We start from the raw sequence: 24,032 nt of genomic DNA, 5'->3' as shown, positions 1-24,032 counted from the left end.
TTCTACACCCCATATGACGTCCCACCGCGAGGGATGATGGGACATTTAGTTCTGCTGCGCTCTGATAAAAAGGACCGCGGCGCCGCAGAGAACTACAAACTGCGCATCCGCATCTGAGGAGACGTTCAAAGACCCCCGTTTGACAGCTACACTCGAGCTTATTTCTCTTGTTTTCCGCTGTGAACTGTCTAATAAGAAGAACGTGTCACCATGGTACGTAAAGGCATGTTTGTGAATGAAAACACGTTTTATTTCTTTGAGCTACACCGATGTGAGTCCGCCGTGAAGTTTTGTGAAAGTGATGCGCTCCAGCGCCAGTCAACGCTTCTTTTCAGGACGAGCCAACTTGCTAGCTAATAATAGTGTTTGGCTTCATCCTTGCCCGGTGCTCGGAGGAGATGTGACCCCCGGGGCTGACCACCCGGGTAGTTTAACTTTATGTTGTTATATGTCATATTTATATGTAGTTACCAGCTTGTTGTTCAGGAATGAGGCGTCTGCTAAGCTGGGTCATTAAAGCCCCTAAACTAATCCGCAGTATGTGGCGGACGGTGTCTCCGGTCAGGCTGAAACGCTTCACTCCTGCGCTGTGCACGTCGTCTTTTCAGGGAGACGCCACTGGCCTCGGAACGCAGGGGAAGAAGGCGTTGCTGTCGGACCCGCAGCAGTTTGACGCTCACTTCGAGGAGCTGGTCACAGAGCTCACCGAGAGGGACTACACCGACCCGGCGCTGGCCGACGCCCTGAAGAGGCTGAGAGAGGTGGGTGGTGGAGGCTCCTGACAAGCCGGTACCGTCAGTGTGGCTCATGTCGGTGTTCGTTTGCTTATTTATTTATTTTTACCGCAGGTTCTGTTGTACAACACACCCGGTGGGAAACGGAACCGAGGGCTGTCTGTGATTGGCTCGCTGCGGGAGCTTCTCCCGCCCTCTCAGCTCACCCAGGACACCGTGCAGCGCGCCCTGCTGGTCGGCTGGTGCATTGAGCTGGTGAGGATCTGTGCTGGCTCATGAAGTTCATGGTCTAAACATCTTTTTTTGTTGGTTGTTGGTCAACAACCAAATTAAGCCTTCAGTGTGTGATCAGGTATTCAATTAAACATAATTTCACCAAAACCTAAACATGAGCCAAGGGGCTCAAACTGGCTACATTAATCAATCAAACTTCTAATGTTTGTCATTTGCATGTTATACCACACAAGACAAAAACAATTAACACCATTACAGAGTGAATAACGGGAGCAGATTATCATCAATTTGACAAAGGCGTTATGCCAGATTTGTTACTGAGACAGCCTTAGCTGTTTAGGTATAAGGGTCTTGCTTACGGTGCCTGTATGTGATGGGATTTGAACCAGCAACTTCCAGTTTTAAGCCCACTGCCATATATGCCAGCACTTCCTGTTACACGACTAAGCAATATCTACTAAAATAGATCCAGTAATTAACAGTAAAGAACATCTAAAAGCTATTAAACTTAAAACCTGCAGCATGTTAAAAGTAGTCGTGCAGCAGAGGCTGCTACATGCATCAACTGTAAAAAGTGCAGGACGCTGACCTCAATTCCAGAAGTTAATAATCAGTATCTGGGAAGAAGCTGCACTTTGGTCATGTGTTCTGGATTGGAGTTGGGTTCCTCGTGATATTTGCCACTGTTTCTGCAAACGCTGATATCAAAGACCTCAAAGAGAAACAAACAATTGGGGTAAAAACATAGATAATTTAAAATGACTGTAAATGGCCACAATAAGACATGGTTCTGCCAAAAACGGCAAGATGACAAACATAGCCAGAAAGAGATTCACAGTAACCTGAAAGAGACACCAAACATTAACAAAAACACATAAACGCATCCAAGATCCAAAAACGTAGAGGGAGACATGCACCTATTTTTCAAGGGTCAAGACAGCAAAGAGACCTAAATATTTAATTATTTTTTGAACAAATGCTTCAAAACTGCAAGGAATAAAGTTGGTTTTCACAAAATATGAGCTCTGCAATCCTCGTATGACCTCACCTCACAAGCAGAGTTGAGCTGTGTATTAAATTGACACTTTGCAAAGGGTGTTACGATCTCTAACTGAAGTGTTGCCACTATTTCACTGTCTCCTGCAGCTTCAGGCATTTTTCCTGGTGGCAGACGACATCATGGATGGAGCTGTGACTCGAAGAGGAAATCCCTGCTGGTACAAGAAGGTTCGAGGTTATTAATCAGTAGAATTAAATAGCTTTTTGGTGGCGTGGTGGCGATTTTCTTTAGGTATTGAGAGTGCCCTCCAGTTAACATGTGAATCCTGCCTGTGTGTGTTTGAAGGAGGGAATCGGTATGGACGCTATCAATGATTCATTTCTGTTGGAAGCATCAATATACCGACTACTTCGCAGACACTGCAGGGATCAACCGTACTACGTCCACCTGCTGGAGCTGTTTAATGAGGTACGTCTTTATATAACCATTTCATTTGACATTTATTATTTGCCACGTCCATTAAATTGATATTTGCCACTGAGGAGCCTTCATTCAAAATGTTCAGTTTTCTCAATCAGTCGTAACTGTTTTTATACATTTAATTCACTCAAAACAAAAAAAAATCAAACAATAATATGCTACCTTTTGCTTTTCTCAATCAAACTTTTATTAAATTCACAATGAATCTAATTATTACCAGACAATTACAATCATCATGAGGGAACACTGTCATTTACAAGCTGCAATATCTAGATAATCTCAAAAGAGAAACAGGCATAAGAAGCAGATGACATATAAGATTAAATAATTTCAAGGGGAATGTAAGTTCCTCCTTTTGAAGTTCTTAAATTTTTTAAATATTATTCTTCCACAATACCTAAAAGTCTTGTTGCACCCGCCTTGCACGCCTCCTTCCCATTCATCCAAATCATGTCTCCTGGATTTTCTAAATTTAAAAAAAAAAAAAAAAAAGGTAAATATTCAACACAGTTAACTGGTTTGTCCTCAGAATAATTTTGCTTCATTTACAAATTGATTTGTAATATATTAAAGCTCAAACGGAGATAGGTCATGTCCAGGTTTTAAGCTCCACCTCTGTGTGTGTGTGTGTGTGTGTGTGTGTGTGTGTGTGTGTGTGTGTGTGTGTGTGTGTGTGTGTGTGTGTGTGTGTGTGTGTGTGTGTGTGTGTGTGTGTGTGTGTGTGTGTGTGTGTGTGTGTGTGTGTGTGTGTGTGTGTGTGTGTGTGTGTGTGTGTGTCAGGTCTCTTTTCAGACGGAGCTCGGTCAGGCTCTGGACCTCATGACTGCTCCACCCGGTCAGGTGGACCTGGGCAGATTTTCCATGGAAAGGTAAGAAACGGAGGGATGTAAATTATCAGACAACAGAGTTTGTGACGTCAAATGAAAATATTTCTCCTCAATTTTTAGATACAAGGCTATTGTGAAATACAAGACGGCCTTCTACTCGTTTTACCTCCCAGTGGCAGCCGCCATGTACATGGTGAGTGAGCTCATGTCAAACTCCAAGCTGAAGGAAGTGCGGTGATTTAAAGATTCAATAGATCCTGTTTAAATTGAAGATGATCCTCTGGTGCAGTCAGGAAAGGAACAGCTGTGGGGTCGGTGTCGCTCATGTTTGTCCTACCTGTTGCTCCTTTTGTAGTCAGGAATCGACAGTGAGGTGGAGCACAGCAATGCAAAGCACATCTTACTTGAGATGGGCGAGTTCTTTCAAATACAGGTGAGGTACTTCATTGTACGTTTCTATGAGGTTTCTCATTCAGTAGACACACACACACAGACACGAACCCGTCGATTCATTTTGTTTGCAGGATGATTACTTAGACTGTTACGGTGACCCAGCTGTGACGGGGAAGATTGGTACAGACATCCAGGATAACAAGTGCAGCTGGCTGGTCGTGACGGCTCTGGAAGTCATGACTCCTAAGCAGAGAGCAGAGCTCGAGGTCGGTATTCAAACACTGTGTCATTTCAAATGACATCTTTGCTGCTTTTAAAGAATCTTAAGTGCATCACAAACACCCACCCAATGACAAATGAGATAAATATCTGAAGGAATCCATCTTGTGACATATTTAATTCAGTTATGATTGTTCAGGTAAAGATAAAACTCAAAGGGCATTAATAAAGAGGGAGTATTCCAGATTCTATTGATATTTTCAGTCCCCAGTGGCACTGAAAAAAATAAAAATAAATTTATATATATATATAGTAACGCACCCCTGTGATTTTTAGCCGATATCTGGCACCTGTGCAGAGGACACACTGAGGGTGCATATGAAGCATTTCTGAGTCAGAATGCGCCGTCCAGTACAACAGTCATCAAACATTTGATACTGTTAATGGGAAGAGAAAAGGGGGGATTTAAAGATCAATAATATTTCTTTACTATGAATCACTTTAAATCAAGAGACACAAGACAAAACACTTGGAAAATGCATGTTTCATTTCCTAGTGTTTTTATCAGGGTTGAAAAACTGCTGCTGGTATGAATTCAATGTGTTCATAACTTATCTTTTCAAAGATTTCAGCGTTTCAAGGATGTTTTTTTATGGATAAAGCCCAGCAGAAAGAAAGCATACATAATAGAAAATGTGCAGAGCAGAACAAAACACTGATATCCAGGTGTCCTTGATTTCTATCTAACAGTTTCTCCAAAAAGTTATCCCACTCAGTCCCTTGGATCGCAAGTTAATAAAAAGCTTGTTTCCTCTTCAGGCATGTTACGGGCGCCACGATGAAGCCAGTGTGGAAAAGGTCAAAGCACTGTACAATGCCCTCCAAATGCCAACTCTGTACCACAAATATGAAGACGAGAGCTACCAGCGGCTCCAGAAACTCATCGCCTGTCACGCACAAAACCTTCCTCACTCAGTCTTTCTCAATTTCGCCAAGAAAATCTACAAGAGGAACAAGTGAGAGCCGGTAATCGATGTACAAGAGACTTTAAACATTACGATCAAGTCTTCTCCCCCTTTACGGAGTGTCAATGCTCTAAATCCAGCAGGACTTTGGTATTTGACTCTTTGGTATTTGGTTGTCATCAAGCAGTTTGTATCTACTCTTCATTGTTTGATATTTATTGAAGCTGTTGTGAAACGTGCATTATCTAGAGCCGGAAGAATGTAATAGATGGAATAGTTCGGGAGTGACCCACACAGGGCTTGATTGAGCTTTTATTTGGCTTAACTTTGCCTGGCCTGAATGATCGCATGAGAGGATGAAGATGCAGCTTGTTTTGATCCGGTTCTAATAGAGAACGAGTACATGCTGAAGTAGACGTCCTTGCAGAGGATGTGATGAAATCTTCACTTTTTATACTGTAACAATTAAGTTCATAATAAAAAAAAATGTATATAATGGTAATGTGTGTTTTTGTATACAAGTCAAGAAAGCAACCATAACAAGAAGACGTGTATTAAACAGCATATATTTCCTGAATTTGTTATATCTAATGTGTTTTATTTTTCGTTTTTGACTTTTTTTACCCACTTTATTGTCTTTTTCACACCGACACAACAAAACAAGAAACATGGAAGTGCCAATTTACAAATGCTGTCTTTACTATAATTAAAGAATTAATTGAAAGATTTGATTAAAATAGTTCACTGATTACTTGTAAATTGTACTTAAATATGAGACAAATTACATGAAAAGATACACCTTGTGATCTACTTCCCAAACCATCAGTTGCTACTCAGTCTTATTGCTTGTCTGAGAAATGTGGTATTTTATGCAGATAATATTTTAAGTAAATTAAATTGAATGCCTGCTATTGATGATTCAATAAGACACATGAATATTAAAAATAAGTACTTCTTCATGAAACGTGAAACATTGTACTTTTCACTCCTGCACATTTAACGGTATTCCTTTGGTTGCAACTGAGTTCTGTTTAGACGATGTAATGGTTATATGGCTCTCTTCACCTCAGTTTCAACTGTGTAAAGCAAACAGTTTGCTTTTATTATCATGTCGAGTTAAATGACAATTTGCTCAAGCATTGTTCTTGTTTTGCCGCAATAAAGCTGGTTAAGACTAGTTAGCCTCCTGCAATGCATAATAAATATGAAAGAGAGCATTGTGGCCCTGAATACATTCATCCAGGGTGTAGCAATGAATCCCGGCTAACAAACATTCATACACACATTCACACTGATGGGCAATTTAGGGTTGCATGTTTGTTTGTTTTTTAGATGTGGGAGGCACAGGGAGAACATGCAAACTCACGGAAAGAAGGCGAGTATAGTAACATCAAGACTGAATGGGATTATTAATGTTGACGGTGGAGAATGGAGATAATGTGCACAATACTTGCATAGAGAAACAATAAAAGCAAGATAAAGAATTAAAGTTTGTTCCTGTTTGTATTCGAGAACTAAAAAAAAAGATCTAAATGCTCGTCATAAACATCAACTTGACATTTCTGAGACTTGTGCTTGAGTTTCTTTGGACTATACACCGTCACTTACTGGAGTGATTCAATAGCGATGAGAATAAATCTGCAGAGTAATAATTCAGAAGAGATGAGAGTGCAAATGACTGGATGTGATGATAAGGGGAGCAGTGGGTGTGGTTTGGTGGTGGTGCTGGTGGTGGATTGGGAGCAGGAAAGAGGAGGGAGGGTGGGCTTCCTGGATGCTCGCGAGAAGACAGATGCTGAGGCTGCTGCCGTCGAGATTCACATTCACAGACGGACTGAGAGCCCGACGAGATGGAGGAGACCTTCATCCATCTTTACCTCGATCTGATCGTGAGTCCTCTCTGGGGTTTTTTTTTTTAACAGCTCTTGTCACTCAGAAAATGTTCTGGTTTTGCAAACGGAGCTGTAAGAATCGGTCGTATTTTTATGAATAATTCATTTTTATATATAGAGATCCTTCTGTTTCCTCGGGGGGGGGGGGGGGGATTTTTAAAGAAAATGCATTTATCCCCGCAGTGATCAGAGATATTTATCGGGGCAGCCTGTTGGAAACGCGCCGAATATTGTGGATATTGGTTTTGATTGTGATGTGGGAATTATGTAATGCTTTATTTGAGTTATAATAGGGGCGTATGGGCCTGTATACCAGAGCGATGCGGTTGGAGGTACCCCCCCCCCTCCTCCGCGCCTCCCTCCTCCACCCATCCAGCCCAGTCTCTCTCCGGGATCAATAAATGCAGGGTTAAATACTGTGCAGGACTTGTGCAGTTACACCTGACGACCAGATGCCCTTTTCCTTTTTTTTTCATTTTAGGGCTTCGTTGGCTTAATTCCCACGGTGTCCCACAGTAAACAGGCTCTTTATATTAATTTATATTCCTCAGTGATGGTGAAGGGCACTGTGGTGGAATATATAAGCAATAGCCCTCGGTAGATGGGCTTTTTTCTTTTTTCTTTTTTAACAGAAAGCAGACTCAGTGTTATTCTTCTGTGCTGATGGCTGATTATCGCACGCTCCAGTTAAACGTGCTTTATGTTCAGTCATCCTCCAGGTATTTTATCTTTTGAATCTCCAGTTCCTTTGAATCCTGCAAAAGATGGACTGGCACAGATGGAGACAGCTTGACTACCGTAGACTCATGAATATCAGGGCTCAGGGAAGCTGTGCATATTAGATGGAGATGATAAGTGACAGTTATTAGGTTTCAGATTAGCTGACAATTATTATCATGGGGTGTCAATTAATGTGTGTGTGTGTGTGTGTGTGTGTGTGTGTGTGTGTGTGTGTGTGTGTGTGTGTGTGTGTGTGTGTGTGTGTGTGTGTGTGTGTGTGGGTGGGTGTTTGAATTTGCAAGGAGAGCAGGTACCTTGCAGAGACCCTGTATGCTAATGTAGATGTTCTCTTTTTATTTAAACATTCTATTGCTTGAAAGAGATTCAGTGAAACCTGCATTACTACATTGTAATTGGCTGTATTCAAGTGATGAAGCCTTTTTTTATTTTTGTAAATAAATCAATCTGCATATTACTATCAATTCAGTCGGACAAATGATTTCTCTAGTTTCAATATAGTTATTTTGAGTGTTGATGCTTGCCGATGTGCTTAAAGTTTGTAATCGCGGGAAATGTAAAATCCCCAAAACCTATTGATTTTCAGTGATGATGGGTTAAATTCAAAGGCTCGGCCTAATGTGAAAACATATTGTGCTCACAGGTATTATTCTGTGTGTGTCTTCTTTGATGTTATAGGATCTTGGGAGTCAAGCCAAAATGTGACTGTCACGGTGCGTCATAGTTTGGATCTGTCCAGCCTTTTACACCACTTGTTTCTATAGCAACAGAAATATCACTGTATCCTAAAAAGTCACATTTGCACAATGCAGTCCTCTAGCTGCTCCTCTCAGCCTCCAAAGACGCGGCGCTTCGACGTCAGCAGACGGACCAACAGTGCTGTAGCTGCACCAAAGTCTCATGGCCCCGGCTCTCAGAAGGAGGACAAAAACATGAACACAATCGGCACCTCCTCCCCACGGCGGGCCACTACCAAAGGTCCTGCCGCTCCCGCCAGGACCAGGTTGGGCATGCAGCCTCGAGCTCCAGTAAGCCAGTCCAGACTTAGCTCACAGAAACAGGCTCCTGTGATATCCAAGTTGACCAAACCCAAGCCTAAGAACACCCGTGCATCTGCAGCAAATCGAATTGCCCCTGCCGCCGCTCCGCCTCCTCCTCAGCTCCCTTCGGTTCTCCCTCTTGATCCCAACTGCAACGAGCCAAGCCTCCCATGCCTGTGCTGTGATGGCCGTTCACCCCAAGACAACAACAGTATGTTCAACCACAACCACAACAACAACAACACCATCTCTCTCAGGCAGCAAATGCAGCTCCCGCCTCCTCCAGGCCCATTGCCCCAGAGGCAAGATGGGACACTGGCCAAAGAGCAGCTTCTGTCAAAAGCAGAAGCTCAGCAGGAGCCCTCGGCCTGCCCTGCTGCCAATCAGGAGAACGAAAAGAAAAATGCAGATGAAACTGCAAACCTAGACAACAAGAAAAATGTAAAGACAGAGGAAGAAGATGATGACGAAGAGAGCAGCGGAGATATTGATATTGATGATGACGACGACGACGGAGACAACGATGATGATGATGATGACGATGACGACGATGACACCCTGGTCCCTTCGTGCTGTGACTGCCCCCCCTCGCTCCTGGAGTTGTCACTGTCCTCTTCTACCTCCTCATCCTCCACTTCCATCAGCTCCTGCTCCGATCTGGAGTCAGACTGTGCAGATCAATCTTCTTCCATCTGCTCCTCCCATGACCAAGACAATCTTTTCGTTGCTCTTTCTCCCAAAGACCATGCTCATCCGCAAGTCCCTGACTGCCATCCTCCTACACGTTCCCCTCCATCCCTTCCTATTGGTCGAAATCCTTTCACTTTAACATCACATTCCCCAATCTCCCCCTGCTCCCCTGATGAGGGCTACCCATCTGCCCTTGATACACCATCTCCTGACTACTTAGGGGTCAAAGGAGACTCGGGGGTCACCAAGTTAGGCTTGCTCGACTTTCTGGAGTCGGTAGGTGAGTTTGGGAAAATGGAGCGCTTCAGCCAGGTGATCCAAGTGGCTCGTTGGGATCTTGAAGGGGAACAACACTGGGATGTGTTGCGGGATCGCTTAGATCACCTGGATCGTTTGGAAAAGGTGAACAGGGAGGTAAAACTTGCCTACGTGGCAAGACTACATGAGAAGGGTTATGACCTTGGGGATCTGGAGGAGCAGGACCTCTCAGATGTGATGGATGAAATGGGAAACATTGACTTCACCTGGAAGTTGTATAAAAACAGCAGTGGAACAATGGCAGATTCTCAGGAGTTTTCAGACGCTGGAGTTGATCTAACTGCTCCTTCAGACTGTGATGAGGCCCTCGTTCCAAATTCCCTCACCCCTTCTCCCATCGAGCCGCCACCTAGACCCCCAAAACCTCCCGCACGTCATGCCAGCGTGAACTCGGACCTGCACACCTACATAAACATCAGCAGAGAGACCACTTCCATGGCCGTCAGCACCTCTCCGACATTGTTGACCTTCTCCCCTAACTCCACCTCTCCCACATTCACCACATTTAGATGTGAAAAACCCTTACCTCCATCTCCACCGTCGATTCCTCCTCTCCCCGCCTCAAAGCCAGCCCCTTACCTCACACTCTACACAACTCCATCTCCTCCTCCTCCATCTATTCCAACCCCAACTCCTCCTATTCCTCCCCCAAGAAAGCGACATCTTGCCAGGAAAGAAGCACAACGTCTTGCTGCTCTTCAAGCTGAACAGGAGAAGACCCCCCTTTCCCTCCCTCCACCTACCACACGCCCGCCACCTTTGCCTCCTCCACCCGTGATCTCTGTTTCCTCCTCCTCTCCACCCGCCATACCACCTCCACCTTCCCTGCCTCCTCCTCCCTCCTTCCATGCACTAGATGTAGAAATTAGGAAGCTCCTTATGCTCGCTGGATTGACTCAAGCCGAGCTCCTCAAACTTAGCCCGGAGTTGGGTGTCTGTGTCGGGGGGTTAGAGGATGAGGGAAATGAAACAGTCACGTCAAAATGTGGGGAGTCACAAGGATTCAGACTTCAGGAAGGGGAGGGGGAAAACAAACATGATGAAATGTTGATGACTAGAGATAGATGGAGAGAGTTGGAAGGAGATCAAACAGCAGAAATAGTTGAAGAAGACAAAAAGAAGCAGGAGCTCAAAGAAACACAAAGAACTACTTTTACTGCGATGGCAAGAAGGAGGAGGAGGAACACTGGTGTGACATCCGACCATTACTACAGCACCAATTTTATCAGTACACATGAAACTGAAGCAAAGGATATGAGTTTTGGAACTTTTCGATACCCCTCAGAGTTACCAGGTTCACCTCCCCCTCCGCCTCCTCCACGCCCCTTACCCCCAATTCCCCCTGCAGTTCTGGCACCTAAAGTCAGCACTCTTCCCGCCAACTCTGAACAACCTGAACGGTTTGATTGGCTCATAGCTTTCACACCTGAATGTGAAGACCTGACTCAGCTTTCACATCAAGAAAAGAGAAAAACCCACGCGGAAGGCCCAAAGAAGTTGAGTACCTCTGGCTCAACCCCAGGTTCAGCTCCGAAGGTCACGACCTTTAAAGAGCTCCGTTTCCGCAACAAGAGCACCTGTGCCCCAACAAAAGTGATCACTGGGCCTGACCCCGACCCTTCGGTGGTTACCCCAGATCCAGACATACTGTACAACTTAAAGTGGAGAAGAGAGAAGGCAGGCAGTGATGGCAAGCAGTGGGAGTACACCTCTCAGGCTCAGGCCCTGTTCATGCAGCCGCCGCCCGCCCTGACCTCCATGGCTGCTCTGAAGGAAATGCTCCAGAGGGCTGACAAAGAGGGTGGACTACTGGAGCTGTGCCCATCTCAGAAGATGGGCTCCTCCATTAGCGACAGCAGCCTGTGGACCATGGGGAGAGAGTGGGAGGGTGAGGATGTTAGGAGGGAAGAGAAGGAGGGAAGGGAGGAAGAAGAAATGGAGGAGGTGGAGCAGAGAGGGCGAGCTGATGGAGGAAGAACGTTGGAGTCAAGAACTACGGGTGAGTTTTTAATTATGTTCCAAGTGTATTAGAAGTATCTGTTAAGTGTGGTCATGTTTAGTAGAGGTGTGTGTGTGTGTGTGTGTGTGTGTGTGCGCGTGCGTGCGTGCGTGCGTGCGTGCGTGCGTGCGTGCGTGCGTGCGTGCGTGCGTGTGTGTGTGTGTCTGTACTCTGCTTATTACTGTTGTAAGGACCAAAACCTGTTTACACACTTACATTATGGGACTTTGTCTTCCTCGTATGGGAGAAAAATAAATGTAAAATCACTTTTTTTTTAAAAATTTTATTAAATGTGAAGATGTGTTTTAAGGTTGGAGAAGAGTTATGCTCACTTCACGGTTTTGGTTGGGGTATGGGTTTGGGTAATTAATAGTTGCCACTGAACGAAGTCTAAATCTTCAGGAATTGAATCTAAGTCAACACAATGTCACCGGAAACCATGGAAACACAGTGTATGTGCGTGCGTGTGTGTAAATTGGACAACCCAAGAAATCTGGGATGGGAAGATGATGGAGAGGAACAGATGGGTAAAAGACAGACTGACACTCAGCTTGCTCTGTTGAATGAAGCACAAATATCATTATTGAACAGCACGATTGGAAGGAACGAAGGAAAAGAAACCAAGGAAATGAAAATGTAGGCTGGTTTATAGAGGAGATATATGGAACAAGAGCAAAGAGATCGAGGGCGAGCATGAGTAATAGAGAGGGATGATGCGTGACATGATGGATAAATGATGCCCGGGGATAATCAGGGAGGGAAGCTGGAGATGAAGCATGAGTAGCTGCAAGAGATGGATGGATTATGAAAGTGAGAGTAGTGGAGGTAACCTGAGGAGAAAAAGGAGGTTGGAAACTCTCCAGCCAGTATTTCCTGCACTGGTCATCAGTGTGATGTCACCATGGCCTTATTGAATTATTCATCTTCTCTCTTCAGACTGAGGAGAGGAGGGTAATGGGAGAGCCCGCTGAGCTATTCTCTTCCTTCTTTTTCACATCAACTCAGTTCTGTCCTTCATTGTTTTCTGAAGGGTCTCATGGGGTGTCATGCCTGTGTGGGCATCTTGAAGTCTTTGCCTCTTCCTCTCTCCCTTAACGTTTGGTGGTCTTAAATTCAAATCCTATCATCAGCTTGGGATGTTTATATGCTCTTTACTTGCTGTCTATCTCGTCTCATCCCCACCCACTCTGCTCTCTGGAGTGGCACAGATAGCTCAGATCATGTTACTTATCTCATGCTGTGCTGCAGTGTACCACATAGAAACTAAGCTTTCGCTTGTCAGAGTCCAGCTGCATTAGGACGATTGTTTAAACCACTGCCAAAAGACATCTGGCATATTTATTACTTCTCCTAGAGGTCCTAGCAAAAGAAAAAAAACTTCTTTATCAAACCGGCTTGGGAGATTTTTTTAGGTATTCACGTTTGTTCAGTGTTTTTTTATCCCTATTTGTGAACACAAATATCTCTATTATTTGTTAATGTGTACATTTTCCAATCAGGTTCTATCAGAGTTTTTGGAATGGCACAAACCTCAATGCATTTCTTGTGCAATAAATGTAGAAAAGACAAAATTTTGTAAATGCTCCTGAACACAGAAGTCACATTTTAATCTTGTCTGTGACAGGAGGAAGTATAGGCCTGTGAGTAAATCGGAAAAACATTGATTGTTGATCAGATACTCCATCTGTGTACTTGATTGGCAAATATAGCCAAAGTCCTTGAGTTAATAAACAGAAATAGCTTGTAGAAATGTGTTGTAACTCTCATTTTTGTCTTTTTAATTCTATTTTCGTTTTTTATATTTTGAAGCCTCCCAGGGCTTATTCTTACCGATATTCTGTCTTACCCAGACATGCAAGTAAAGAGTTACAAATACTCATAGTATTGTAATTAAATAGTTTATGAGGTACTTCTACAAGTAACTATTATACCATGTACTTTCACTCATACATATGTACAACTTACATCATGGAATTCTTTACTTTTCATAAGTTCTTAAGTCACTACTGTGTATGCCAACCATTTGCATTGATATTCAAACCTTTTGGTCATTTTTGTAGGCAGTCACAAACTACTTGTTACTGAGTACAATATAACAAAATGTCTAGTACTTTTGCTGCAAATGTAAATATTCCTCAGTCACTGTAACAAGGTGTGGGTAAAAACATCCAGCTGTAGGTGTGTACACCTTTAAGAGCTCAAGGGGAGGATCTCAGTACATGGACCAATTGCAGAGATTCACTGTCAGAAAAATAGGAAGTATCATGTGTTGGTTACAGTTCAAAGCAAGCTCGAGACTATCCAAGGTACTGTGTCTTTCTTGCTCCTTTTGTAGCATTTAGTAGTGTGTGACGGGTAACAGAGAGCGGGGGGGGGGGCATCTTTCCTCTACAATCTGTAGAGGGAAGATGCAGTGATTGAGCAGAAACAGACAGATCTCTGGTCTCTGTTGGCTGACTCAGCATTACAGTGTTTACTGTAATGGTAGAGAGAGAGAGACAGAGAGAGACACAGAGAGAGAGAGAGAGCGAGAGAGAGACACAGAGAGAGAGAGAGAGAGAGAGAGAGAGAGAGAGAGAGAGAGAGAGAGAGAGAGAGAGAGAGAGAGAGAGAGAGAGAGAGAGAGAGAGAGAGAGAGAGAGAGAGAGAGAGAGAGAGAGAGAGAGAGAGAGAGAGAGAGAGGTGATCCAGAGGTGATGGTGACACTGCAGTAAAACACACAAAGTATGAGACTTTGGCCTTAATTGTTTTGTAACAGGAAGTGAAAGCAGAGTGTCACACACAAAAACCTGAATTTTTAATCTACTCAGGAACGTAATAAATCTGTGGCACTTTAATTATGACGAAGAAGTGAGTGAGTGACAGATGGAGTGTTTCTACTGTGCAGCTGTGAGATCACTCTCCAATTATTCTTCTATAGCTGCCAGATCATGTCCTGTTGTGTCAAACCCCTCCTCAACAAAAGACTTGTTTTTACTGCGCTCCATAAATCCGCTCCATCAACTCCCATGCACTGTTACTGTGTGACTGTCTATCACCTGTTTGAATTGTTTAAATGCTGCTCAGAGTTACACAATGGTTGTTTTTTCTGGAAGACACTCAGGAATGTACATTTTTCTCTCAACAGACACTAATAACATTTTCTACATCTCTCTCTCTCTCTCCTTCCCATTTCTTTGCCTCTTTTTTGTTACTTTTATTATTCCCGTTTTTTCTCACCCGTCCATCCCATTTGGTTGTTTGTATTGTTTGTCCATGCCTTCGCTTTGCTCCCTTATATCACCTTGCTAATGCGTCTTGCCTTCTCCATCCTGATTCCCGCACCCTGCAATTTTTGGCCTTTGCTTCCCTTTTGAAATAAACAGTTTCCTCACCCCCACTCTCCCTTACCCAATCCTCCCAACCCTACTTCCTCCACACTGCCCTCCCTCGCTTTCGCCCAGGCTTCTGTAACTACCAGCCCGTCACAGATCCCAGACCCCGCAGCCATGTAGGCCAGGAGTCCACAGACAAACACCACAGCCCGCAGTGGCCCCCTGCTTTCACCTCAAACTCCATCAACAGAGACGACTCGAGTCCTGAGTCGAACTATGAATCCCTGCCTGACTTTGCTGTAGACTTTCCACTTGACTATGGAGACATCGTTAATGAAAACGCACACTCGCTATTTGAACTTATCAAAGATTCCAGAAACAAAGAAAGGGACTTTGCGTCTGACTCAATCTGCAATTTCGACTCGCTTTACGGCAGTGAGTCAGAGCTGCAGACTGGCGCCCACACTGAGTCTGGCACACCTGTTAGTGGCACCGCTGAGACACCAGGTTGCATCACGCCATACAAAAATATCGACGTTATGATGACGTTTTCAAACAACATCAGCGCTATGGATTCGCTCTATTCAGGGAAGCATGCGCACGCCCATGCAGACCGCAACAGCAGCAAGGCCAGGACGTCCAAAGAGCTCCCTCCCCTCCCCACCTGCTACCTGTACCACCCTAAGAACTGCCCTCTCCACAAGGGTGCCCCTCCACGTCTCTCTCCTATCGGAGCCCTCTCCCCTCCCCAGCGCTCCGGAGCGCCCCCTGTGGGTGCTGCGGGCTCCTCCCTGAGCTCCCCGCTGTTTCCCCGCTCGCACACCTTGCCTGCCCTCGCTGCTCCCCTCTACTATCCAAACCTCTACCCTCCTATACCACCCAGGGCGCCCCCCCTACCCCCAAAACTCTACCAGGCTCCTCTGCAGTCACGCGTGGCGAGTAAGATTTCTCTCTCTCTGCCTACATCTTACACTCTCTCTTTGTCTGTCTTCTCGCTTGCATGTCTGTCTGTTTTTCTCTCGGTCTCTGTTCTCTGCTCTGGATACAGTGGCCTTCACACTTGTGTCATTTTTTCCCCCCAACCATTGGGATTTACAGATTTGAAAGAGTCGAGGTAACTGCTGCTGTTTGGTGTATTCAGCAGCTTCTCCCTCCCTCCTTGTGGTCATCTGATACTTTGTTTTGTTTTTGTTTTATCTCCACCCACCTTTCAAATCTGCAAAGGCCCTTCAGAAGGGCGCCAGCCGCTCCTGTCACAGGGTGTCCAGAGTCACTCTCCTCCCTCTCTCTGTCTTCTCTCTGTCTTTCTTCGTGTCAGTCTCGTCAGGTCTGCCTTCATGTTGTCGTTTTTTCTTTATTTCTGTTTTTGCATGTTGTGTTGAAATAAACATGCATTTCATACAAAGCACAGCATCGGTTGCTGCTTGATGATGCTCCAATGTAAACACATTTTTTTTTGTAATCGATCATGTTGGGACTGTGTGTAGTAGGTGCGTTAGGTTTTCTCAAATATAGGAACATGTACATGTACCCATGTTTTGCATTTACCTTACCAGTTTATATAAATCCATTTATATAAACCTCAGACTGTACACAGCATCTGCACTTTGCACATGTGTGCAATTTTATTTGACCTTATTCTTGTCGTAGCTCCTCCACTTGTTTGTTCCCATCCCTGCAGTTCCTCCTCTCTACTCTCCTGAACTTATATAAACAATGTGTGTGAGTATTTATATGGAATGTATTTGTTGAGGCTATGCATGGGATCCTGTTTTAGCCTCGACACTGAAGTCGTCTGCACAGTTCCAGATGTTTTCAGCTCACCACAGAGCTGCAGGATGTGGTCACACTCTGTATGTTGTCAGTAGCACCATCTGCTTCCATCTGCTTTTATCTGCTTTTCCACTATATAATTACTCTCACTAATAATGCCAATACAACCATGATGTTTCTGTTGATGATGATTTCTTTTGGGTCCAGTGAATGTGTTTTTCAGTAAGTATTTGCTGCTTTGCTGTCAGCTGTTCGCAGTGTCTCGTTCGCTGGCTCTGTACAGAAGACAGAGGCACGCTGGATGGGCGAGGATGTGAAGCGTCCAATGAGAGGTCCCGGCCTGTCCTCTCTGTGCCTGCTGGAAAAGAAAGGTCTGAATACTTGTTTATGCTTGCGTTTAACCTTCCGTGCGTCTCTGTCCTGTTATTGGTTTTCCTGCTCCTCTGTTTCACTGTGGAACATTGTCCCTCCCCCTCTCAGCTCTGGTCAGTGCAGTCAGCGTGGCCGTGGAAGCCATCTTGGCCCAGTTCAGCGCCTCTCGGACTGTTGTACAGAAGGTGAGCCGCTGCTGAAAACATCGACTTACCATAGTCAATGTATCTGATCAGATACAGCACTGTGCAAAAGTTTGTTGTTGTGGGGCATAATTGGCTTCAAGAGTTGACGTCACTGAATACAATTTGCTAAGTGAATCTGCTGTGGCTTGCGCACAGTTTTCGAACCGACTTCCACGGATGTTGCATTACAGCATCTTTAAGAACTATGCAGTCTGGATTAGATCCATCTGTCTCATCAGGTAAACAGACAGACTTGATTATGTTAGGATTGGGGTTTATGTGGGGCAGATCTTCACTTCTAGGGCCCCTTGTTCTTCATAATGCTGAAGTGTCTGCATGTGTTGGTTTGCTCTGCCGCAGAAAATGATTGTAAACAATCAGACGCCTTGCTGCTCGTATTTCTTGATGAATAAGAGGCTTTATATTACACAAGCCAAACAGCATAAGCAATTTCCATGTAGATAAATGTGCTACTTTATCTAATTTGTGTTTATTTTTGACATTGCCCCCATCCCTTCTTGTTTCAACTCTACATATTTAGTTTGCCTCCCATAAGGTTCTAGAATACTTTGCATAGCTCAATCTCTTAGTAAAAAGAATTTGCTTCTAAACTAACTGCACATACCCTTTCCGAATTATATCTCATCACATCATGTTTTTACCATCCCCCCCTCACATTTACGTGTCCCAATTTCCTTTACTCCTTCTATCTTGAGTCATCCTGTCTGATCTCATCCTCTGTCTCTCCAAATCACCGCATATCTTTCTCCCCATCCGATCCGATTTTCCTCCCTTCCACGCTGCTGTCCTCTCCTCAGGCCTTATCAGGAGACAGCACTATAAATCCTTCACTGGGCCGTTTGGTGCTGCAGTGCCTCTGCCCCGCCCTGCACAGTTTGCTGACCGATGGCATGAAACCCCACCAGAGTGACCTGATTGCAGGCAGGAGGCCAAACTCAGCATGGGGTCTGGTCCAGGCCTCAACGCGGCCAGGTATCATACGGAGCACTGTCGGCTTGTGTATCCAGAGCTTTATATGACATGGTTGTCTCTGTGTGGAGTTTTGTCTGGTTAATAGTGATAAAACCTTGCTCTTCATCCGTCTCTAATTTTCCAACCCATAAGCCAATACTTGAGAGATTTATCGTCTGAAAAGCTGAATAAAGAGACCAACGGGATGCACATATCGATTGGCTTTGAAGTGCCAAGTTCAACAGCAATTTTTTTCCCTCACCTCTGTACGTTTCTCTGTTAATCACTGCTCTTTCTCTTTTTATATGTTTTGTCTTCTACCTTCTGACCAATTTTAAAGGTCCGAAAAGTCAAGCCTTGTTCACCTTACAAGTTCGAGTTGGGGAGCTGCCGCAGCTCAGACTAGGCAAGCACAGGTTCAATGCTTTCCTTCTCGGCCTGCTGAAGTAAGTGTTGATTCATATTAATACATGATCTCAAGTAGAATGTGTCAAATAAATGTACTGCCTCTTAATCAACTTGCAGACATCCCCGTGACTTGTCTTTTGTGTGTTTTTGTCCTCAAGCACAAAGCTTCTCGACTCCTGGCTGTCTCACCTGCAGTCGTGCGGTGGTATGTGTATTTCTCTTCCCGATTGTGCTGTGGCTATAAGTCTTCATGTAAGTACACTAACGCTGATTTCTATCTGTCTCAGATGTGCTGGAGACATATTACCACCCCACCTCTTTCATGCGTCTTTCGCTGACCGCCTGCCAACCTCTGTATGAGGAGCTGCTACTTGTGTTGCAGCCGCTCAGCCTGCTCACCTTCAACCTCGACCTGCTCTTTCAGCATCATCATTTAGAGCCCGAGAGTCACAGGCCGGAGATCCCCAGCCCGCCCCTTCAGGAAACTGCCTTCCAGCTGTCGACGAATGCACCCCAGTCCAAAGTCGCAAGCAGTAGGAATATCGAAAGCCTTGCGGTAGTCGACTTTGGAAGTCCAGAAAATAAGGCAGCTAAAGAAGCAAAGCCATCACCCTCAGCTAATCTAAAGAATGAAGTGTCTGTGGTGTCGCCAAACACTAATGCTGAACCCATAAAGGCCCCGGTCGCTTTTGAACAGACGAGTCCTCAACTGTTGTGGGTGCAGGAGAAGGAAATGGTGGGGTTGCTTCCTCCGAATATCGAGGACGACAGCTTCGCTCAACAGGCTGGGCAGGTAGGGAACTACTTACTGTTTTAATGCCATCAGTTCTGATTATGAGATCCTCTGCAACTGATCCGAATTCACATTATTATAGGTGATCCAGCAGGGGTGGGGGGCTGTGATTCGCTGGGGCGGCCGACTGAGCCAGAACCTGGCAGAATTGAGCCTGCCTACAGCGAGAACAGAAGACATGAAGACGGATCTGCCCAACCTCCAGACCGAGGCAGGAAGTGACTACACTCCAGTGAGCACTAGTGCTCAGGTTCCTTGGGGTCTGGGTCGACTGTTTGGAGCATCTAAAAGTCCCAGCAGCCCCACAAGTTACACGGCACAAACAAGGTTAGCAATTAAATATCCATCCATCTGCCTCCTCTGTACTGTACCACTCTCCACTACCTTTTGTTCAAGATGTCTTGTTGCTCCACCACACTTATATCAATTAAATGGGTCTCTGTGGAAACAATATAGTTGCTTCAATCAAAACCTTTACCTATTGAGCTTGACACGGTTATATCTCATGAATAAAGTGGCTGACATTTCACCATGTTAACAGTCTTTTGATTTTCTCTCTCATTCCCCAGGCGTCCGTCACAGTGGTTGGCTCCTGGTGTCACTGCACTGACCCGGATGGTGAGCAGTAACTCCACGCCAATACTAAGAAGGGTTCTCGAGCCCCAGGGAGAGAGTGAGCTGGAGCCAGAGAAAGAAGACGTTGAAGCAATAGAGATGAACGACAAACCCAGACCACTCAGGTAACACAGGAATAAAATGATGGGACATGCTGGGACTCGGGGTAGCTTTTGGAACTTTGAAGGCTGAAAAGATCTTTGTTCATTTCAAAATCCACTGTTTTGTTTTCACAATTTCAGGGAAGTCATTTGAAACTTCATTAAATCAGAAAACAATAGCACAAATTTGACATCACCAGATGATGGTGCTGTAGGCTTGGGTCGAAAGTTTTAACTCACATTGAGCAATTACTGCAGGATTCGATATGGACCTAATTATGAAGTCCAGTGGCCGCCATTTATTGTGTCATTTGATGATTGTTTGAAACATTTAGGTTTTATTCTGTATGAGCCTGAGGCTTGTATTTTCTCCATGTATCTCTATTTTGAAACGATGGCCTCCTTTGAATGTTTTCATGTTGATTTAAGCTTCAAAGGAAAAATTGTATATGTGTTGCATTTGAAATTACTCTTAGAGGTATCAAGTCATCCGTCCATCTTCTAAACAGCTTAATCACGTTCAGATTTAGGGGCGAAGACGGGAAACAACCCTGGAAATATCAATAGTCCATAACAGGACAAACACTGAGACAGACTGTCACACGCACTCATATTCACACTTCAGGCATTTCTGAAGTTACAAATCAACCTCAAAAAAAACAAAAACTTGTAGAGAACCCACACACTCACAGGGAGAACATGCAAACTCCACAAGATCCAGAAACCATTACATCACTTAGCAGATCCCATTTTAGAGAAACAACTTGTGTATGACTGGTTGGCAAACAAATTTAAAATTCCCTAAAAGTTCTCATTCAAAAGGCTCCAGTAGATTCGGTACATGGCAGACCTGCTCCCGCTATCAGTATCTTTAAATGTTTGTATTTGGTGACTCACTCGTCTGATTCTAATTGTGGGTCATCCAGTCCTGCATCATACGCTGACGTGTATTTCTTTTTGTGGTTGGTGTACACACTGATGACTGTTACTGAGAATGTGTCCTGTGTCTCACTCAGGTCAGTACGAACGCTGTGTGACCACCACGGGACCGGCTCGGAGCTCAGCTTCTGCAGAGGGGAGGAACTGGTGGTGTTAGGAGGCGTTGATCAGGACTGGATCCGCTGTCGTCAGGGAGACAAAGAGGGGCTGGTACCTATTGGCTACGCCTCCCTCATCATGTGACTTTGGCATCATAGCTGCTGCACTGAATCAAGACAAAAGTAATAAAAAAAAAGAAATAAATAGAAAACATCTATATTTTAGGTGAGTATTGAGAGGTGATGGTGAGGCTGCACTACTCTGAAAGGGATATTTCACACCAACTTGGTTACAGTTTGAGTTGAGTGCACAGCACCATCTGTTATTGCTTTTCATGCATGAGGATCAGTCTGCAGCCTCTTCGCAATTATGAACATATGGGGATTTTTCTCCCCATTACAATCCATCCAGTTCGGTAGCATTGAGCCGAATGGAGTCTCGCAGCAGGGATCCAGCAGATGGTGTGAGAAATGACTCAGCTCAAATGTAGACCGTTTGACACCAGAAGACCTTTGATCTTTGACTGAAGTATCCCTTTAAATGTCTTTTTCTCATTTGCTGCCGTCCTTGTCAGCCACGGATCTGAAAGCGATCGCCGGCGAAATAATGTACAAATCAACCTGGAGTGCTTTCGGATCTGCGGCTGCCTGCTCAGAGGAGGCGACAGTCGACAGCCTTGCTGTAGCCGCATTAGCGTCTCTTATCATCACCTGCAGAGAGTCGTGGCTCGCGGGTTGTTGAGAAGAGAAGTCATGTTGGAGTACTGGGCCATAGCTCCTGTTGCATACTGCGTAGTAATGTAGTGAATTGTAGCTGTGTAGATCTGTGTTCTCTTGACCTTTCACCATTATTGACCTCTCATCTCTCTCTCTCTCTCCTGGTTCATGCGTGTTTCTGCTATTATATTCGACTGTATAAATATACATAAAAATATATATAATATAGGTATATAAATTGAGATTGATATTACCAAGATAGATAGAAAGATAGATGAATAAGAGAAAGCCGGCAGCATCCTCACATTTGCAACTTACAAGACACATTAAGTGGTCGTCATACATGCAAAAGAAAATGAATATATGTTTATTTTAAGTATCAAATCCAGTATCTTCCCTCTTGTGTGCTTTACGTATTGCCATTGTCTTGACGCCATATTCATAATGTTCTTAGATTTAGCTCATATCCTAAAAACTGTAAGCATTGTATTGTGCCATGAATGCTTTGAATGAATGCCGGGAAGCATCTCTATATATCCCAGCCAGTTGTAAAGAAAATATTATCAGCCAACAGCAATCTGTAGCCAATATCTCCACCCCGCCACCCAGCCAGCCCTTAAAAAAAAAAAAAAAAGACCAAGTCTCCTTGTGTTTGAGTAAAAACTTCTCAAAACTATGCTGAGCCCTTGTTCAACTCTTATCTGAACTTAAAGTGACTGCAGTGAGAAACATCCTTGATGACATGTCATCCATAACAGCTACTGTGCGGTCTGCAGGTTTGGTGGCAGGTCTTCACCTTGCACCTCAGCTTTTGTATTTATCCTGACCCTTCCTGCCATGTTTGCTGATCATATTTAATATTAGTGGTAACGGTGGAAGTGAAAAATCTGTTCTGATGTCGCTCATATGAAATATGTTGCTCTGTGTCATATATTAATTGGTTATTCTTTATATTATGTATTGATGACTATGCATATGGTTAAATGTGCAATTGATTTTTCTTTCTTTTTTATCTATTTATTTTTTTAAAGTCATGACTTCAAGTCAATGCTATCGTGCAAGTGGAAGCAAAGGGCAGCGGTATACATTTTAAAACTGTTAATATCAAAAAGTGTGACTTTGACAAGACTGACTAAAGGACCTCTATTAAAATAAGCAGGAAGGTTTTATTGCTACCAATAAATCAGGGAAAGCTCAGCTCTTCAAAGTTTCCTCGTGTTATTGTGTTCATGCCATGTAGCATGAGATTACTGGCGCTATGGCAACAGTCCAGTAGCATTAAGTCAAACCAGTCCTCATAACTTGTAAGTAATGATCACAATACTAATGAGAAAAAAAAGTCATCAAATGAATATTATCTTGGTGTTTACAAGGAAGTCTAGATATCTAGATGTGGAGAAATATCGGTAGATGCATTCAATTGTTTTGTGTTTCATTTTATTTTCAGATGAGATTATAAATGCATTCGTTTGAAAGCAATTTATTTGATGTACTATTTATTGATCTTGAGGCTTCTGAAAAGAGTGGCTCTCTAGCTGGCCCATCTAGTGTCTCTCTATCTATCTGGGTTCCGTATGTGCGAGTGAGTGCACATGGCAGCGTTTGTGGCAGTGAAAGCAGAGACGAGTGCGAGCACTTTGTGTGCCGGCACATCCTGCAATTTCACTCATGTATGTGTGAATGTAACAATGACTTCTGTATCTGCCCCCCCCCCCCTCCCCCCTCCCCCCGGTGTCATGTAGCCTGTAGACATCCCTGTGTCCCACTGTTGCAAATAGTTGAGTGCCCCTCTAGTGTCAGTCACTGTCCACCTCCTGCATGTGCTTGTTTGTAAATACACCAAAAATAAAATTATCTGTATAAATCAAACCTCCTCAGCTGCATTTTTTTCCCCGTTCAGGATCAAGAAAACTCATTATTCAAGAGTTTTGGTGTTAAAGAGATGCTGCGCTAAAATTAAGTCATGCCTCTGTTGTACATTGGGTGGCAGTGTTGAGTCACTTTAGCATCAGTTTGTCCCTGGAGTCTATAATTTGGAGATTCAGTGGTTCATATTGGGACAAGTCAAGGAATGGGCACATATGGACTACACCACTGTTCAAAAGTATCACTTCAACCACTGTTAAGACTATTTTTCATGGTGATTATTTTTTGTCACACTGCTTTGATTAGTCCGATACGCCATCTTGTGATGAGAAATTGTTTCAAGACTTAAC

At 44.1% G+C, this 24,032-nt stretch overlaps 2 protein-coding genes across 5 annotated transcripts; both read left to right on the top strand.

Moving 5' to 3' along the window:
- The first annotated feature begins 66 nt into the window (after window positions 1-66).
- fdps (farnesyl diphosphate synthase (farnesyl pyrophosphate synthetase, dimethylallyltranstransferase, geranyltranstransferase)) lies at window positions 67-5,429 on the top strand. 4 transcript variants are annotated; one of them, XM_080472327.1, is made up of 11 exons: window positions 114-213; window positions 609-761; window positions 849-989; window positions 2,115-2,195; window positions 2,314-2,436; window positions 3,229-3,317; window positions 3,396-3,468; window positions 3,631-3,708; window positions 3,800-3,934; window positions 4,513-4,613; window positions 4,707-5,429. In XM_080472327.1, exons 1-11 carry the CDS (start codon window positions 211-213, stop codon window positions 4,915-4,917), a joined length of 1,188 nt encoding a protein of 395 aa, XP_080328453.1. In that variant the 5' UTR covers window positions 114-210; the 3' UTR covers window positions 4,918-5,429. The 4 variants fall into 4 exon arrangements, with proteins under 4 accessions (XP_080328454.1, XP_080328453.1, XP_080328451.1 ...); XM_080472328.1 differs by lacking the exon at window positions 4,513-4,613 and having other exon boundaries at window positions 67-213; XM_080472325.1 differs by lacking the exon at window positions 114-213 and having other exon boundaries at window positions 401-761.
- A 1,244-nt stretch (window positions 5,430-6,673) lies between these two features.
- On the top strand, window positions 6,674-21,373 carry rusc1 (RUN and SH3 domain containing 1). The gene is made up of 11 exons (XM_080472541.1): window positions 6,674-6,741; window positions 8,161-11,529; window positions 16,865-16,987; window positions 17,097-17,173; window positions 17,992-18,166; window positions 18,486-18,591; window positions 18,712-18,758; window positions 18,841-19,346; window positions 19,429-19,673; window positions 19,916-20,086; window positions 21,079-21,373. The coding sequence occupies exons 2-11, from the start codon at window positions 8,289-8,291 to the stop codon at window positions 21,242-21,244; spliced, it is 4,857 nt and encodes a 1,618-aa protein (XP_080328667.1). The 5' UTR covers window positions 6,674-6,741; window positions 8,161-8,288; the 3' UTR covers window positions 21,245-21,373.
- Window positions 21,374-24,032: the final 2,659 nt, after the last annotated feature.

Source organism: Lipophrys pholis, assembly GCF_963383615.2.
Source record: "Lipophrys pholis genome assembly, chromosome: 9".
NCBI classification, from domain to species: domain Eukaryota; kingdom Metazoa; phylum Chordata; class Actinopteri; order Blenniiformes; family Blenniidae; genus Lipophrys; species Lipophrys pholis.
The sequence above is the reverse complement of the archived record's forward strand: the minus strand, read 5'-3'. Positions and strand labels throughout refer to the sequence as shown.

Coding starts and splice junctions, on each gene's coding strand:
- rusc1 (XM_080472541.1), top strand. CDS start 8,289: ATGCAGTCCTCTAGCTGCTCCTCTCAGCCTCCAAAGACGCGGCGCTTC. Junction 17,174..17,991: donor CTCGGACTGTTGTACAGAAG/GTGAGCCGCTGC, acceptor TCCTCTCCTCAG/GCCTTATCAGGAGACAGCAC. Junction 19,674..19,915: donor AGTTACACGGCACAAACAAG/GTTAGCAATTAA, acceptor CTCATTCCCCAG/GCGTCCGTCACAGTGGTTGG.
- fdps (XM_080472325.1), top strand. CDS start 489: ATGAGGCGTCTGCTAAGCTGGGTCATTAAAGCCCCTAAACTAATCCGC. Junction 3,318..3,395: donor GGCAGATTTTCCATGGAAAG/GTAAGAAACGGA, acceptor CTCAATTTTTAG/ATACAAGGCTATTGTGAAAT. Junction 3,935..4,512: donor AGCAGAGAGCAGAGCTCGAG/GTCGGTATTCAA, acceptor ATCTTTTCAAAG/ATTTCAGCGTTTCAAGGATG.